Source organism: Acromyrmex echinatior, chromosome 5 (genome assembly GCF_024713525.1).
Source record: "Acromyrmex echinatior isolate Ae372 chromosome 5, ASM2471352v2, whole genome shotgun sequence".
NCBI lineage: Eukaryota > Metazoa > Arthropoda > Insecta > Hymenoptera > Formicidae > Acromyrmex > Acromyrmex echinatior.
Window position 1 is genome coordinate 9,671,586 of NC_141856.1, and position 17,362 is coordinate 9,688,947.

The 17,362-nt window shown below is 32.2% G+C and overlaps 4 protein-coding genes across 14 annotated transcripts; 2 read left to right on the plus strand and 2 right to left on the minus strand.

Annotated features, from left to right (window-relative positions):
* Nucleotides 1-107: 107 nt before the first annotated feature.
* dup (chromatin licensing and DNA replication factor double parked) lies at nt 108-4,108 on the minus strand. Its single transcript, XM_011060640.2, has 6 exons — nt 3,149-4,108; nt 2,815-3,055; nt 2,328-2,664; nt 2,033-2,218; nt 1,151-1,398; nt 108-1,040 (listed from the first exon to the last, which is right to left on the minus strand). Exons 1-6 carry the CDS (start codon nt 3,877-3,879, stop codon nt 669-671), a joined length of 2,115 nt encoding a protein of 704 aa, XP_011058942.1. The 5' UTR covers nt 3,880-4,108; the 3' UTR covers nt 108-668.
* A 509-nt stretch (nt 4,109-4,617) lies between these two features.
* LOC105148740 (mpv17-like protein 2) lies at nt 4,618-10,885 on the plus strand. Of its 7 annotated transcripts, none has more exons than XR_015545122.1 (5): nt 5,549-5,879; nt 6,318-6,476; nt 6,539-6,679; nt 7,458-7,536; nt 7,699-7,952. XR_015545122.1 is itself a non-coding variant. In XM_087406309.1 (4 exons), the coding sequence occupies exons 1-4, from the start codon at nt 5,835-5,837 to the stop codon at nt 10,670-10,672; spliced, it is 369 nt and encodes a 122-aa protein (XP_087262435.1). In that variant the 5' UTR covers nt 5,549-5,834; the 3' UTR covers nt 10,673-10,885. The 7 variants fall into 7 exon arrangements, 5 of the variants coding, with proteins under 5 accessions (XP_011058934.1, XP_087262434.1, XP_011058936.1 ...); XR_015545123.1 differs by having other exon boundaries at nt 6,539-6,621; XM_087406309.1 differs by lacking the exons at nt 7,458-7,536; nt 7,699-7,952 and adding an exon at nt 10,649-10,885.
* Nucleotides 7,165-10,800, minus strand: LOC105148741 (N-acetylneuraminate (7)9-O-acetyltransferase). Of its 2 annotated transcripts, none has more exons than XM_011060638.2 (11): nt 10,668-10,800; nt 10,416-10,512; nt 10,084-10,342; nt 9,721-9,978; nt 9,415-9,650; nt 9,103-9,324; nt 8,690-9,011; nt 8,353-8,592; nt 7,997-8,287; nt 7,657-7,875; nt 7,165-7,554 (listed from the first exon to the last, which is right to left on the minus strand). In XM_011060638.2, the coding sequence occupies exons 1-11, from the start codon at nt 10,780-10,782 to the stop codon at nt 7,429-7,431; spliced, it is 2,385 nt and encodes a 794-aa protein (XP_011058940.1). In that variant the 5' UTR covers nt 10,783-10,800; the 3' UTR covers nt 7,165-7,428. The 2 variants fall into 2 exon arrangements, with proteins under 2 accessions (XP_011058940.1, XP_087262433.1); XM_087406307.1 differs by having other exon boundaries at nt 7,165-7,568.
* An 812-nt stretch (nt 10,886-11,697) lies between the features above and the next one.
* Nucleotides 11,698-16,891, plus strand: LOC105148739 (TOM1-like protein 2). 4 transcript variants are annotated; one of them, XM_011060628.2, is made up of 9 exons: nt 11,698-11,989; nt 12,295-12,464; nt 12,853-13,134; nt 13,240-13,506; nt 13,679-13,979; nt 14,132-14,249; nt 14,706-14,817; nt 15,293-15,343; nt 15,511-16,891. In XM_011060628.2, the coding sequence occupies exons 1-9, from the start codon at nt 11,935-11,937 to the stop codon at nt 15,706-15,708; spliced, it is 1,554 nt and encodes a 517-aa protein (XP_011058930.1). In that variant the 5' UTR covers nt 11,698-11,934; the 3' UTR covers nt 15,709-16,891. The 4 variants fall into 4 exon arrangements, with proteins under 4 accessions (XP_011058930.1, XP_011058932.1, XP_011058931.1 ...); XM_011060630.2 differs by having other exon boundaries at nt 14,706-14,736; XM_011060629.2 differs by lacking the exon at nt 15,293-15,343 and having other exon boundaries at nt 11,699-11,989.
* Nucleotides 16,892-17,362: the final 471 nt, after the last annotated feature.

The following is a 17,362-nucleotide window of genomic DNA, read 5'->3' on the forward strand; positions in this document are numbered from 1 at the left end:
GGCGTGCATGTAAATATACAGATTATATATAATTACATACATACGTATAAGTATTTTTATTATAATTATAATTTATCGGATATATGAAAACATAATTTATCCAGAAGTTATTTTTTTCAATAGCTTTATTAATAAACATACACACTAAAATCAGAGGCAATGCACAAATATTGTCAGCAGCTTTACTTAATAAATATAGCAAATTTCTTATATAATTTATTCTACTCTAATTTCTTAAGTAACGAATCCATTGATATTCTTTTTTGAAAATAGTCTCACATCATAATATTATTCACATTAATAAGATCATTGCATTTTACTGAACAAACAATCCTTCAAATTAATATATAATACAGTAATTATAATTTATTAATATAAGCAATAAAATAGGAAAAGAAAATATAAAATGTTGCATGTATATGTATATTCCCATTTGTTACATTTTATTTCATACTTCATAGTTTCATATTTACTAAAAATGCTCTGTGAAGTGTGAAGAACAAATGGTAATGTCATAAATTACATATAATAAAATGCAGTCCTCTTTTTTTATCATGATAAAGATGTAAATGTGCAAATTAAGATCTTCAAACTTAAGTAGCATAATAGTTTCACTATTAGGTAAAAATGCAGCGATATCCAAAATATAATTTATCGGAATATACAAATTAAGACGCTATCTTAACTTTATCATTGGCTAAAATTTCTAATTGATTAATCACTTTAGCAAGTTCAACATTTTTATCTAATTTCAAATAATCCACCTTTCGTACGTTATGTATACTGGCCCACGTAGGTAAAAGCTTGCACAGTTGTCGTATGTGTTCCTCCATTTCTTGTAACATTAATTTCGTTCTAAAAGAATTGTCTAACTTTTGTATGACTATCTCCAGTGGTAAAACACCCTTCTTTTCCGTCACGAAAATATTGCGAATGAGCTTTGCTAATTCGGGAAGTCTGGAATATAACGTAGCCTCTTTGTCTGCGTTTGGTGTTCTCGTCATTGCTTCTAATGCCTTGGCTGCTTGTTTAGCACGAACCTATAATTATGAAAATTCAGGAGAAGAAACAACGGTAATTAGTTTTAAAACATAAATAAAATCGCAAACGTTGAATATCAACTACCATTTCAAAGCAATTTTATTCTTACCTTTTCGAGCAGAGCCTTAGGGATGCCTTTAAATAGTGTAGCGAAGTGATCAGTTTGTATGGATGGCGTACTTGATGGAGTGTCCACAATGGCAATGTTAACCTTTGGAATATCATCTTTTGTTGTTTGAGTTGTAGAATCTTGTGTAGAAGGTGAAGATTTGGATTTAGTAGTTAGATTTGCTTCAGCGAGCCTTTGTAATGCCTTTTCCATACGTGTACCACAATTAAACAAAGATTTAGCTTTGTCTGTAAGTAAATAAATAAATAAATAAATAAATAAATAATACGAATGAAAAATATTCATGTGTAAATATCTTATAGCTGTTTTGCTAGACCACATTAATTAAAAAAACAAGAGAAACCTACATATTCTACGAATAACTTGATCTTTTTGAAGTGACACTTTAAATCCATTCTCTACAGTTAATTTATTAATTAAGTATTGGGTTGGGTAGCGCATAATGCGAGGATAATGTAACTGCTTAAGTATTACGCATAAGCAGTACCTTTATACCGATTGCGTTATATGCTGATTAATCAATAAAGTTTTGCAACAGCTAAAAACCGAGTTTCACAACTACGCAAACGCATTGTTATTTTGCAACTTTTTGTGCAATTTTTTTGTCCTACTTAAAGTTGTCATTCAAATTAAGATCATATTATATCATTGAGTGTGATACATGCATATAATATACAATAATAGAACTATATACAATAATAGAACTATATCTGCATTTTTTATATTATCCTGATATCTTATGAATTTCTGTAGTAGGTGTATAAATTACAATAATAGTTTCAATAATTTTTTTTTTATAATAGCAATAGAATAAAATTTGTCCAAAATTCTTATTTCTACCATCAATGTCATAATTCTTACCAAGAACATCCCTTGCAGTTGGTTTTTCAACATAAGGTGGTTGTGGTAATGCAGCTTGCTCAATTTTCTTGCAAGATTCCACATCAAATTCGGGATGCCAGCGTACTATTTTCTCTCTTGGTATATTCATTAATTTCGGAGTTTCAAAGGTCAATAAAAATTTTTCATGTTCAATCTTTACCCTCTCTGCAACAATAAATTAAAGATACATATGTGTGTGTGTGTGTGTGTGTGTGTGTGTGTTTTATATTTGATTGGTTGATGATAAAATCATTTGAAAAGAAAGAATATGTACCTAATAAAGCATTATAAAATTTCTTTCTTCTTTCCAGCAGTATAGTAGGACTCATACTACTTTCAGACGCAGTTTTTAATATGTTATCTGCATCAGGCGTATTTCTCCCATTAACTTTTTCAACCGTAGGTGTTAGAACTAATTCGTATTTTTCTTGCTTGGACACTGAACCAAAATTTCGATGTTTCTCTTGATGGTATACATATGCATCAGGGTAAATAGTTTTTATTTGAGCTAGGTGCTCTTGCGTAAAATTACGACGTAGCAATTCTTGAACTGCAGGTCTCAGTTTATTAAATGTTATCAATTCTTTTCTGTTAAACAGCATTGCTGAAACCTAAAGATAAAATTGATTGCTTAACACATTTTATATCATAAACATAAATTTAAATGACAAAATAATTAACAAGGTATAAAGTAAAAATTAAAGTCTGCAAAGTAAAAGTTAAAATAAAAATATATATTAACAGATTCACAAGAGTACTACCGTATCTACGCATCTGAATATTTCAGCTAGGAATCTATAATCATATGGCAATGCTAATCCAGATTCAGCCACTGACAGATATTTCTGATATGCCTTAATAGGACTGGATTTTCCTGGACTTGATACTGTTTCTTTAGGCTCAAACAAAATTTGCCTCTGGGGACTGGCTGTCTTTGACAAATCTCTCTCCTTGATTGGAGTAAGTAATCCCTTGGTTGGAGATTTGTACGTCTTTTGTGGGCTTTGTATGGAGAAAAAAAAATAAAGAAAATGATAGGATATCTATATACATATGTATACATTTGATAATTAAATTCACAAATAAGATTTTTACCTTACGGGTATTTCGAGTTCCACCTTCTCAAACTTTTGCATATGAGGTTTCTTAATCTCATCCTGTTTTTGCAATTGTTCCAATGCCATATCATACTTAGCAAATTGTTGCGTTATAGCTTTCAGCTCTGCCAATCTAGAAGATTTATTAATTCTGTTTTTGATGTCAGTCAAGTTTAAATTTTCATTTTTTACAAGTCTCTCCATCGTTGAAAGCTTTCTTGACGAGGATGAAGTGAGAGAACTGTTGGCAGAATGTTCCTTTTCTTTCATCGCGTTATCCTTCAATGTCTTCTTAGGTGTCTGCGACTTCTTCGGACTAAGCATACCTTTTTTTTCAAAGGGAACTTTTTTCATCTCCGAGGAATCATTGCCCACCTTCAAAAAGCTATCTCTAATATCCGCTTGACTTCCATCCATAGAGGGCAATGGACGAGAGCGAGTGGCTCGTGTTCTAGGTTTACTCATTTTCTCGGGGATCGTTTTCGAAGAATCGAACTGGATATTACGGACCGCTTTATTAACCCGAGCACCTTCCTTCAACATCGTAGCATTCTGCAACACGATTTTCGGACTAGTTCCCGTATTTGTTGGAGATTTCTCCAAATTCTCGATACTCGTCTGTGTTTGATTATCTCGCTCCAGCAGCAAAATCTTCGACTTGGCACGTAATTCGTCGCACCCCTGCCGTTTGCGCGTATTAAAGTATGCCGTTACTGATGGTTGCGACATAGTCTCTTTTACGTATGTCGATCGCAAACGCGAACAAGTTGTTATTTTCGCAAACGTACCACGTACAACGTATTGCGTACCGTTATCCCCAATATAACCCTACCAAAGCCAAAGCCCGCCTTTTTAACTCTCGTTATTTAGATTCGTCGGCGCGAAACAACGCCGTTAGTCAGCTGATAGCAACTAAAAACGTTACTGACATATGCAACATAGGTCTAGTTTCCATCGAGGATTTAAACAGGATAAAAATGTAAAAACCAACCAACCAACTACAGTCGAGTATTCCCCTGTTACAGTCGAACGATTGTAGTTGATTGGTTTTTACATTCTGATCCGATTTCCGGTTTAAACCCTCGGTGGAAACTAGGCCATAGACTAACAATAATGAAGATGTGCAAAATAGTCAGTGGTCTGTTTTCTGTTTCTGCACTAGACTATTCTAGAACTTTCTTTCTCGCTTTAAAAAAATATTGTATCACAAAATGTTTATCTCACTTTAAGTTCCAAAAGTGAACACTAGTTCAGCCACAGAAAACAGATCTCTGATTATTAAATCGGAAATACAATGAAAAGCACAGGCAATAGGAACAGGTAGAAGGAACAGGTAGAAAGACTCTATTTTGCTGAGTTGAGATTCCCACTCGAATGTCACCCTATCATTCCATCCTTGTTGTTTATCGTACATTAGACAAAGATAACATGACACCTGGGGAGCACCTAGATGGGAATCTGACACGCCTCTTGAGTTGAGTTGAACGTGTGTTACAGCGCCTCGTCACGATAAAAGGCTGAACTATTAGGCGTGAAAAATAACGTTTCGACGAAATTTTATGTTACGTGCCATTTCATTATTACGTGCTTAATTGTGAAATTGTGACTTGTCTCGTGCTTATAAAAGTCATAATTATTGAAGAAAACTAAAGCTATCTTGGAATTTTATATGTAGAAGCATATTTTTCACTCGTTTCAACAGCTGTTAGACCGTGTGTTTCTGCCAAAATATAAGCTCGCTTTACGTTCTTTTATTACTATTTACTGACTATCAAGGAAGGAAAGGACAATTTTGTTCGATTCTTACAAGTGTTTTAAAGTGATCCCGTCATTTAGATCTATCTAAATTATCTTTATTTACAAATGGCACGTAACATAAATTAACGTCATTCCTCGCTTCTGACGTCACGATTCCAATATAATCGCGGCAACTACTCAGGAGTCTTAACCTCTAAAGCCTTACAAGGGACCATCTCGATTTGTACAAGTTAGTTAAAATTATTAATATCAGTAAATTATTGATATCATAAAATGTAAATTAAGAAAAAAAGACAAGGTCGTAGGTCGTAGCTTGATGTAAGACCAGGTGTATCATTTCCGAGGATGTGGAGTAGCAGATTTGTGTGGTCAAAATTTGATTGGCTATTCCAATATACGTGTTATTATACGTAGGAAAGTGCATTGAGGTCAAAATTTGATTGGTTATTTCTAGTATTGCTATTGCCATTATGCTATCGCCAATGATACACCTAATATTATATCATGGATCGTAGGTTTAAACAAATTTAGTATTATAGTGCGTGATAAAAATTCTGGAATGGCTAATATTTAAAAAAAAATATTGATTTATGTAAAAAATATTTAAAATAAAAGTAAGTAATAGAGTTTAGAAAACTATCGGATGTGAATATTAGTTTGATCTTGGAATAACCTTTTAAAATGAAATCACTTTCCAAGGTCAATTTAATGTCAACTTCTGATGACTTTTCTTAAACTCTAATTTGTTTCAAACATAAATCTAATATTTTTTTAGATATAGCCGTTTCAGAACTTTTACCACGCATTATAATACTAAATTTTCCGGAACGACTTATACGGTCTTGCCTTTTTTTTTTAATTTACACCTTATGTTGTCAATTTTTATTAATATCAAGGATTTTCAATAATTTATTATATAAATCGAGATGATCCCTTGTCAAATTTCAACGCTTAATAATTTGATTCACGAGGTCAACTGCCACATTTTTCTGCCAATTTCTTTTTCGTTTTGAGTGAAAACACTTCGAATGAGTATATATTTTTATTAAGATTTTAATAGGGAGGGAGAGGATATTCTAAATAATTAGATAATTATCCAGATGATTTCTATTGTTATCAGATTGTGTTGGTTATCATTTATTAATAAGCTTATATATTTTATATATATTTAATATTTAGTAATCTTAATTGATATTTTATTTATCGGATAACGTAAAATTAGCATTTTATAAATGTGTATAATTATATATTTTCATGTCTGCAGTAAAATAGTAAAATATTTTAAAATAGTAAAATTATTTAAAATAAACAATATAATTTACTTTGACTTTTATTCGGTACTCACTATATATAAGATTTGGATTAAATGTTGCAGTAGCAGTACTTAATAACGATATTTTATTTTTTAGGTAATGAATATTGCAAGAGGAAGGCTAACCTTTAATAGAATAAATCACTTGAAGGAATGCTTATTCTCTCCTAAACATTTATTGTACACAAATATAGGGATATCGATTTCTCTTTCTGGCATAGGAGATGTTTTAGAGCAACATTATGAGATATTAAAGGTTTGTTAATCATAGCCTTTTATGATAGAATATTTGCATGATGATGTTGATATTCTCTTTAGGGCAAATGGAATAAATGGAGTTTTACCAGAACGAGAAATATGTCTGTGTCTGGCATGTCCATCGGGATAGTTTGTCATTACTGGTATAGTTTTTTAGACACTAGAATGACTGGACGTACTATTGGTATAGTTTTAAAAAAAGTGATTATTGATCAGTTAATTTGCTCGCCTCTCTGTATAAGTACATTTTTTTTTACACTGGCCTTGATGGAGAATAACAGTTTGACAGAGTTTAAGAATGAAATTAGGAAAAAAGCGCATAAACTATATATAGCTGAATGGGTCATTTGGCCTCCAGCACAAGTTATTAACTTTTATTTCCTTCCCACACGATACAGAGTACTTTATGATAATTTGATATCTTTAGGTTATGACATCTATACTAGCCATGTAAAATATGATATGGAAATCAGTTAATAGATAATGCTATTTTAATTAGTAAAATATTTTTGTAAAATTACAAATATAATTTAAGTAACAAAAATCAAATAGAACTTATGCCAGTTCATTGAGCTGCTTTTATTACGTATATATATTTATAAATATATATAATAAAATATATCATTTCTAAAATTGTAAATTTAAATTGCAAAATATAAAATATAAGTGAATAGACAAAATGATAATTGTATTTCCAATTTGATTTTAATCAAATACAGAAAATAATTCTAGTAAAAAATATTTTACACAATCACATGATAATTTTTGAAATAGGCATGATACGCAATTCATTTTATTTTTCATCATGTTTTATTGTAAGAAAAGCGTAATATCTATTTACTTAATTAATCTTCCTTACTATACTTGATATGGAGTTGTCTTCGTACATTATAATACTGCTAATATCTTTGATTTATTTTGCATGAGGATGAGGATGACATTTGCATTTTTTAAAACATTCCATCGTGAATGCCGATAGGTACTAACACAGCTGTGAACAGCAACAAATTGCGAGCTACTAATTTCCAATCATTCGGTACTGCATAAGGTGCTAAAACGTGAGTCAATCTATGAATCTAGAAGAAAGAATCTCAATAAGAAAAAAAAAATTTTTTAATTATCGTTAAAATTATAATTGCAAATATCAGTCAATATAAGAAATAATCTGTTTTTCTTACTTCGTGACTGGCGCATATGAAAATAAACGACGTAACCAACAGGTTTAATACGGGAAATCTGGGTAATAGTACAAGTACTCCATGCGAATCTGCTGCCAACCATATATGGCCTTGCGCAACCAAAGTTTCCAAACTTATTCTACCCAATCCAGCTAAAAGTGCAGAGTGTTTTCCCCGTAATGCCAATGATGCATTTCGAAGAGCAATATATCCTACAATCTAACAGGTTACATTAATAATGAAATAGCAATATAAAAAAAAATTAATAAATATAAGAGAAACGGTGAAAAATATAATATGATGGAAAGGAATAAATAATAAACGCATTAAAGCAGTTTACCGGGATGAACGCAACGTAAGAATGAATTTCCTCGCATTCTGATACAGAGTGACACAAAATTGTGAAAGTAGTATATGCTATTAAGGAAATTAATGCCAATATAGAAGACAATGCAGTGCTTGGAATATGATCTATTCTCTGAAGAGCGACAAGGCCAGCTCCGAAAGTCAAGCCCCAGACTACGCTGTATCTGTCGACTCTCCAACGAGACCACCATTCGCGAATATCATCATCAGTTGTCACGAATAATGCTTTCCAGGGTCTCGTGACGAAAACTTTCTCAAAGAACACCTGCGTTAATAAAACGTGTTATATTTTAAATATATTTTTCAGAAAAAAAATTTTTTTTTATCTACCTCTGACATGTATAATACGGTAATTGTTGATACAAGACCCAAGAGTTTTAGAGCAAAGTATAGCACGGCTCTCGGTCCGTATTCTGTTAAACTTCCAGAATATATTCTGGGTGGTAACCAAGCTAAAAAGTAAATTACCAAAAACCAGAATGATACCAATGGTACGAAGTGATAAAATTGATATGGCCTGTTCATGCAAAGGCATAAGGATACTGTCAATAAATTTAATCGAAACATGACCTGAAACGCAACAAACAGATTTAATTCTACTGGTGAAAATATGATTTTAATGATTTAAGTTTAAGTTACGTTATAAAACTTTTTTTCTAATACTTACTCTAGCAAATCTGACAAGAGATACGTCGCCAGTTTGCCAAAAATAATAAAAATGTCCATATCCAGACAAGAATAAGTAGGCAGAATTAATTAATCTTAAATACATATAGATCGGTAAGACATTTTTGGCACCAGTAACATGGTATATAAGCACAACCGCTTGCATTAAACCTCTCCATTCATCCGTTTGTTCTCTATTTAACACTCTCGGTCCTCTCTCGCGATCTTCAGTGAAAAATAATCCAAGAGCTAAGATATAGCCAAGTGGTAGCCAAAAACTGAATTCACTGTAATATTTATTCTCCTTCATGAAAAAATTTGTTCTAAAAATGATATGAGAGAGCAGAGAGTTATTAAAGCTATTGCAATAGCTATTTAAGACAAGATTACAAACCTCGGCAAGCGATTATTTACCTGTCGCATAAGTAAAAATATGCTAATATAATTGAAAAGAGAGCCAGTGATGTAATGAGGGTATAGAAATCTTGTACCTCAAGTTGCTTAACTTGAATGACTTCCGAAGTACCTGCTTCTTCCGTGTCACTTACTTCCTCAGTGGTAACATGAGAATAGGATACTTCGGAACGATACCTGTACAATTTTCGATACAGCCATACACCTCCTCCTATTGTTATGCTATAAAAGATTAAAAAAAAATTGTTTTCCATAAGAAGAATAAATCATCGAATTAACGAATTACAAATAAAATATTAGATACTCAATTACAATAATGCAAGCGCAGATAGAGTTAACAATTGTAAAGTAGTTGCCGGCTCGGGATAACTACAACAACTGCCATCATCGAAATTCATATGATCATTGCAATATGTATTTAATAATATTTGAACTTTATGCCGAAGTGACAATGGACTAGCCAAATAACCATCTGGACTTTGTTCAAGAACACCCATACCGACTAACTTGCTGCTTTGCCATATACGAGCCTCGCTGTGAGATAATATCTGTTTGCAGCGATTATAGAATATTTATCTTTTCCTTTATATTATTAGGTAAACATATCGTTGATGTTACCTTCTCAGCTGCTTTGTTGCACAAGTTGATCTGTTTGTTGTCTAAACTCGACAATTGTGCAGGCAGTCTTTCCTTGAGCACAGGATCTTGTAAGAGCCATAGAAATTGAGAATTCTTTTTAGCCAAAAAGTCTATCGGTTGTACTAGTCGAATCAAACCTGTATTGTATTCCGAATAAAGTTGTGTATCACTGTTATTATTTGCAAGAATTACAGCTGCAGCAGAGCCTGCGACAATTACACTAGGTGCATCTGCCTTCTATAACGAGATAAATGTAAATTTCATTATTTCATCCTCTGATTCAAACTCCTTATATGTATTTATACAATTTATCTATTATTGTATAATATACATGTATCATACCATCCAGCTTCTAAGGTTTGCTGCTATAGAATTATCAAGTCGTGGTCTCCATAGAAATTGTACGTTTAACTTGAGTTGTCCATCATTAAAGCCTAAGTCAGAGTTTTCCGGTAGCTCCGTAAGATCGGATGTTTTACCATCAACCATAAATTGTGAAACAAATGATTTATATAATTGCCTTACTCTAGCATCACCGATAAATACAAAATGATTATGGTGGCCCATGAAAGCTAGATATCGCATACATCTTCTGCTGTCTCTATAAAATTTGACATAAATTTTTTCTATATGAAAATTAATCTCTTTATAAAATAAATTAAAAATAATCTTACGTTTGCGTATAATGGTGCATCATGCAGCCATATGGTTGCCATTCCTTGTCTCCTTTGTATCTGCCTTCTGTCAATAACCATTTGCAAGAATCGCTACCTATGATAGAAGTTAATAATCTGTTTATATGTGCACCAATAATAAATTATTTGTATCATTAGAATTAAAAAATGAAAAATATAACATTGCAAAAATTGTTTTTATGGCTAATTGTTAATTTTTATTTACTTTGCAGATGTTTCCACTATATTTACCATAAATAAGATGTATGACACCATGATATATAATAAAACAGACAACAAGCGCAGTAGCTAATTTTTTTGCACTTGTTACTGTTATAAGACTAATAAAATGTTCGGCCGATGTCATGAAGCGATCCGATCGATATATATATGTATATATCTCGATTACATTGACACTGCAAAATAAAATTGTAGATATACTTGTATAACTGTATATCTATTTACATGTATGTCAGTAATATCTTAATTTTGCATACCTAATACCATAAAGAGATGCTCCGCTCAGACAGAAATTGTATTATTGCAATTACCCTCCGATTATAATGCAACAATCCTTTTACATTGTGAGAAAGTGAAACTTATCTGAATTCTTATCGTTGTATAAATAATATCTCCTAAAATACTATGCGGTCATAAAATAATTTAACTTTTACAACTTGTTGTTTAGCATGTCGAACAACGTAGCAAAATGATTTGTATAAAAAAAATATCGCGAGCTTCAGCTTTAGAGCGATTTTGCAATTAGTGCGGTAAAGTAACATCACGCATTATTCACATTTCACATCACCGTGCCGGGTACAAGTATATATCGATATAGACGATATAGCAGTATATCATACCAACCGCAACGCCAACTGCAAGGTACTGTATCGCTGTATCGCTGTATGGTGCTGCAGCTGTTCACTGCTGCAGTACGAACTATTAAGAAGTGCAAATAGTGCAAATAGTGCAATGCAAAGGCAAAGCAGCTAAGCAGCTCGCCGAGCGATCAAACATGATTGGTTATTACTTTTTACTTATAGACCCAATGAAAACGGTATTGCGCGATGGCGCACACTTATAGTAACCTATAATGTTCGAGTTCCTGTAGGTAGTAGCACCAAGTACTGCCAAGTAGCACCCCGCTGCCTCAGCATTGGATAGTGTTGAGCAGCAATGGCAGCAATGGCAGTATTGGGTGGCATTGGATAGCATCGTCGGGACGCGCCGCTGATTGGCGGTCATCATGCATTGCGCTTTCATGGCATTTGCGATTGCTGCGATTCGATGTCTACCTCGGTCGCTTCTGATCGCCTCGGTCCGCCTTTACTATTGCATAGGTCATATGATTCTGTCAATCGGTCTTACGCGAAATTGACAAGTTGTCAGTGTGCGCCAATTATCATTCCTGTCAGCGATTATCGGGCACGTTTCACGTATACGTATATACGTATGCGAGTGAGAGTGAACGGCAGAAAACGCGGCAGTTAACGACGCAGGTTTTCCGTGCTCCGAGAAAATGTCACTTTTTGGAGTAAGCAATCCCTTTTCTACGCAAGTAGGACAAAAGATCGGTAAGTACCCTTTATTATTCCTCATTTTTTATTGTCGTATCGAATTATTGTTGTACGTGTTTCGCGTCTCTCTTCTATTCTTTTGGAGAATTATTAGAGATCCACATTGATTGACGAGGACTTCCAAAGTGCGTACTTGGAACGCGATTTCACTTTATTTTCGATCAATTTAATTATGATCGATAGCATTGTTGCGTATCAAATAATCTGAATAACAGATCTATAGGCTCGTAGCGAGTCGTCATCTGCAGTCGTCGCCTACAGTCGTCATTAGTGTGATTTTTTTTTCTTTTTTGTCATTTCAGAGTCTGCTACAGATGGTAGCTTACCCAGTGAGAATTGGACGCTTAATATGGAGATATGTGATATTATAAACGAAACTGAGGATGGTCCAAAAGATGCTATTAAAGCTATAAAACGCAGACTTAATCAGGCAGCAGGCAAAAATTACACCATAGTCATGTATACGCTTACTGTTAGTATTATAGATCATAATGATACTGCTTATGTAGAATCATATCCAATATAACAAAGTATATATCTATAATGTATATATCTAATAGTTTGCTTTAATTGAGTTTTTGCTTTACTTGACACATTGCGAATTTTTGTAACAATAATATAATAAGTAAGTGCCACTTTAATTAAGTGACACTTTCTGGTTTGGACAATTTACACAATTAGTGCCACGTTGATTGACAGTTGTCAATATTATTATACCTACAACTATATTTTTAAGTATGCAATGTATTCTTGATCAAATCACTAGGAGAATACTGTAATATTGTGAATATGAGCATATTTATGTTTATTAATTTCTAATTCAAGTGGCTGTAATATAATGTAATTTGTATATATAATAGGTATTGGAAACATGTGTGAAAAATTGTGGGAAACGTTTTCATGCTCTTGCTTGTTCGAGAGAGTTTGTGCAAGATTTATTTAAATTAATCGGTCCCAAAAACGAACCACCGACAGCAGTTCAAGAGAAAGTTTTAAGTTTAATTCAAACTTGGGCAGATACATTCCGTCATCAGTCGCACACTCAAGGTGTTGTGCAAATTTATCAAGAATTAAAGATAAAAGGCATACAGTTCCCAATGACTGATCTAGATGCTATGGCACCAATTATCACTCCAGAAAGAGTAAGATGCTATCGATTGAGATGAAACTATTATCTGCATATATTTGGTCCATTCGTATCTCTGAAAATAATTTTGTTTCTTTTTTTGTCAATAATATTTTTATAGAGTGTACCTGAAACAGAACAAATTCCGGCAAGTCTGACTACAAATGAGCAACCCGCGTCTTTGGGAACGCAACATTTACCTTCTCAAACACAGTCACAGTCTGGGCAGTTAACTCAATTGAGCGAACAGCAATTGGCCAAATTACAAAGTGAACTCGATGTTGTTCAAGGAAATATGCGCGTGTTATCGGAAATGTTGGCATACTTTACAAGTCCAGATCAAAGTTGCAAGCAACAACCAGATTCTGCGGATCTTGAGTTACTGAACGTAGGAATCTTTTATATGTGTGTCTCATTAGTTTCTATAAATTTATTGAATAAAGTTTTATTCCCGTTTTTATTCATGATTTTAGATTTTTCATGTTTTTGCAAAATTGTTTTGATAAATTCCAATATATAAATTTCATGTTGTAATTCCATGTCTAAACAATTATTTGCAGGAACTTCATTCGACATGTAAAGCAATGCAAGAACGTGTTGTCGATTTAATTGGTAAATTGGCCCACGATGAAATGACAGCAGAACTATTACGCATTAATGATGAATTAAATAATCTCTTTCTTCGTTATACACGTTATACGAAGAATAAAATGCAAGTACCGGCGAGCACTATATTAGCCCAGACAATTGCACAACCACCAAATACTGAATCGATTCAAACTCTTACTAAACGAGAAGCGGAGTCACTTATAGATTTATCTGATGAGGTGGATAATTTAACAAAACAAATGAATGAACTCGGTAAGTCAAAGTTGTATTAATCTAATGTAAAATTGTATAGTGCAAAATTGTGTTAAATATTATTTAAAAAGTGCTATTTCTCATATATTTTTTCTGTATCATATGAACTTTTTCTCAAGATTGATACTATTCTATCATATTTTAAATATTAGATGCGGCTGAAGGTGTAGACAAAAATGCAAAACAAAAGGAAAAAAAAGAAGGAGATAATGATGAATTTGATATGTTTGCACAATCACGTAATGCAACATACGAAACAACAAAAAATAGGTATGGTATATTAGATTGTAATTAATTAAAATTTCATCATTTATAATAACAGAAGATTGTTAAAATTATTTATATATAATGGAGTAGTGCGTACATGCGTGCGTGCGTGTGTAAAATCTTTCTATGATTTAGTAAAAATAAATTATATATAGACTGTGATATATATTTTTTTCTTTAAAAAATATATCTTTTATAATTAAAAATAAAATTGTGTAACACGGTAAATATTAATACAAAGCTCCAATCTTTTTTGCAACGCACTTTTTTTGCAATTATTTATGACATGGATAAAAATGATAAAAAAAGAAAATAATTAACATTACATTGTATATTTAATTATTTTATAAAGCTCATCACACATTACAAATTTCCTTCAATATATATTTATTTATTTCAATATGTATTTGTATATAGATTAATTTGATTCAATAATACTTTAATATATTCCAATTACAGTAGCAGCAAGTACGAGGATAATTTGGAGCAGGTGAGAGGAGGAAGTTTAAGTACGGCAATTCTCAACCGCAATAATCCTAAATTACCTCAACAGACCACTGCTAGTGCTAGTGTGCGTAACATCCTCACCTTCTTAAACTAACGATTAGAAAAAATTAGTCACTACACTCATCAATCTTTTCACATAAACACATTTTTTACGATCGATGCTACCAAAGATTGTCTAAAATATTGTAACTTGCATAATAATATAAACGTTCAATTCTTACGATTCGGTTTTATGCCAATTTCAAACACTGCATGCGCTAATGTTATATGTAAATTTGTGTTGTCAATGTTCTCGATAATTTATATGTACATATATATATACACTAGAAGGATACAAAAGAGGTATAGTAACTTTTTCTTATGGAATCTTGCTTACCTATGTTATGTATTCGTTATCACGATTGCATATCGCTTTTAAAAGCATGAAGACATATGTTGATTACGTTATTATTAAATTTTGTTTGCATCAACATTATAACATATGATTTGTATTTCTTTGTGGTTTTGTTCAATGTTTGTGTTTGTTTTTCTATACTTAGCCAAACCTGGAATCTGAATTCAATGAAATGGCAGCCTGGTTAGATCGTACAGTAAGTACTTTAGTAGTTTAGGCTTTCAAATCAATTTTATAAATACTACATGTATTTGTTTTCAAGCAAACCAAATGTTCAAAATCATAATAATCGTATAAATTTAAAAGATTCTCTTTTCGATGTAATTACATTTACAGTATCAAACAATATAATTTGTATTGCAGCCTGGAGGGCAAGGTGATCAAGAATCCTTAACATCATCGGAATTTGAGCGCTTCTTAGCAGAACGTGCAGCCGCGGCTGAAGCTTTACCAACACTCCCTACAACCACAACTGCCACCTCGAATTCTTCGACTACCGGTAATCAGAACATTCAGCGCCAAATTAACAAAGATCAAGACAAATCTTTATTCGCACTTTAAGTACCTTAAAATTATCTGTTGTAAAATGGGAGGTTAAATTTACTTGGGACTGCCGTGTTATTTTAAACGGCGTATCTACGATTTTTCCCTCTGTTTAAACCACGCTCCCACATCGCCGATAATTTAAGCTACGAATTTGTATTTTTTAACATAAGGGGCTGAAATAAGAGAAATACAAAGATGGGGGCAAAAGTATACACATGAAAAATGCTTGTGCTTGTACGTACTTAATAAGGTAACTGATTGTATGCAATCATGTCTGAGATATTGTTTCAATTATAAAATTGTGGTCATACACACACGTATTAATATGATAGACAAGTTGCTTTAAAGTTGTTCTCTGAATCATTACAATTGATTATTATGTAATAATAGCATGTTAAGGATTAATTTACATTTGTACATAAGCAACAATGCGTCCATGGAAAAAAAATATCCAGATTATACAATATATCGCAACAGGTTTTATTATGATAAATTTTGCCTCAAAGCGGCGAATTAAGCGTGAAATTCGCAAATTAGATGAAATTTTCGGATTAATGGATCGGATATTTGGACGAATATCCAAATGAATAATCAATCTTATCTATATATTGATAAACTATTTTTCTATGTTGAAGTAAATTTTGTCTCTCAGCTGTTTAACATTCTATATACACAGAGATACATTTTACAGATTTATTATTATTTTTACTATTGTAATTCCTACTATTGTATAGAGACTTTGTAGAGACCTTACTATTATAGATTAATATAAATTAGTAGCATGAATTTATTATTACTGCTATTATTACTGCAGTTATGTGTAATAATATATTATAAATGAGTAATATATTCTGAGAAATGATTATAAACGCAACAGTAATATTGGTAATTAGAGATTTTTTTAACTTCCTATGTTATTTGTAATTCCGAAAAAAAGAATGAAAAACTTTCTCTCTCTCTCTCGAATTTTATAGTTTTATCGATTGTCCTAACATTTATATTATTATTCATAATACTATACTTCCTATCTTATATTTGCTTATATTTGCGTTTTTATTGTATTTATGCGTACTTAGTGCAAATAGATGGCTAAAAAACAAGTACACCTGCGGTGCCTGTATTAACTGAACTCAAAGTTAATAAGGATAATCTGTACTCTTGATTTACGCAGAGAATAAAACTGTGCATCACGACTAAATTTCTTTGTATTTTTGTATTTCTTGCACACATTCCTAATACATTTTCAAATATAAGACAATATTTGCATTATCTTAAAAATAATTATATATGCAACGCATTAAACTCTCTCTCTCTCTCTCTCTCTCTCTCTCTCTCTCTCTCTCTCTCCCTCTTTTTCTACTCTATACGAACTCATTAGAAATATAAAATTAAAAATTAAAACATAGTGAGAATAATTTTTATAGGGAGTTTGTAGAAATTGAAAAATGATTTTTCTTACCACGGTGTACGGAATAGCGATAGAACTAGAACGTCTAATATCTAGTACATATTGATGGGAGTATTGTGGGGAGCATAAATATATTCCACTCGTGAGTATATTTATTGGAATAGATATTTGTTAGTGCAGTTCATCGTCATGGGCTGCGCTGATGACGCCTGATGAGAGCGGGAGTGATCAGCGATTTCGTAATCGTAAATCGCGATAGAT

What these genes read in the sequence shown, in the direction of transcription:
- dup (XM_011060640.2), bottom strand. Translation starts at nt 3,879, where the DNA reads ATGTCGCAACCATCAGTAACGGCATACTTTAATACGCGCAAACGGCAG. An exon ending in GAACTCGAAATACCCGTAAG is followed by an intron (nt 3,056 to 3,148) that starts GTAAAAATCTTA and finishes CTCCATACAAAG; the next exon opens with CCCACAAAAGACGTACAAAT. An exon ending in AACTGCAAGGGATGTTCTTG is followed by an intron (nt 1,399 to 2,032) that starts GTAAGAATTATG and finishes ATTTACTTACAG; the next exon opens with ACAAAGCTAAATCTTTGTTT.
- LOC105148740 (XM_011060632.2), top strand. Translation starts at nt 6,321, where the DNA reads ATGAATATTGCAAGAGGAAGGCTAACCTTTAATAGAATAAATCACTTG. An exon ending in AACATTATGAGATATTAAAG is followed by an intron (nt 6,477 to 6,538) that starts GTTTGTTAATCA and finishes TATTCTCTTTAG; the next exon opens with GGCAAATGGAATAAATGGAG.
- LOC105148741 (XM_011060638.2), bottom strand. Translation starts at nt 10,782, where the DNA reads ATGACATCGGCCGAACATTTTATTAGTCTTATAACAGTAACAAGTGCA. An exon ending in CAAACCTTAGAAGCTGGATG is followed by an intron (nt 9,979 to 10,083) that starts GTATGATACATG and finishes ATCTCGTTATAG; the next exon opens with AAGGCAGATGCACCTAGTGT. An exon ending in CTATCTGCGCTTGCATTATT is followed by an intron (nt 9,325 to 9,414) that starts GTAATTGAGTAT and finishes AATCTTTTATAG; the next exon opens with CATAACAATAGGAGGAGGTG.
- LOC105148739 (XM_011060628.2), top strand. Translation starts at nt 11,935, where the DNA reads ATGTCACTTTTTGGAGTAAGCAATCCCTTTTCTACGCAAGTAGGACAA. An exon ending in TAGTCATGTATACGCTTACT is followed by an intron (nt 12,465 to 12,852) that starts GTTAGTATTATA and finishes TATATATAATAG; the next exon opens with GTATTGGAAACATGTGTGAA. An exon ending in CAGCCTGGTTAGATCGTACA is followed by an intron (nt 15,344 to 15,510) that starts GTAAGTACTTTA and finishes TTTGTATTGCAG; the next exon opens with CCTGGAGGGCAAGGTGATCA.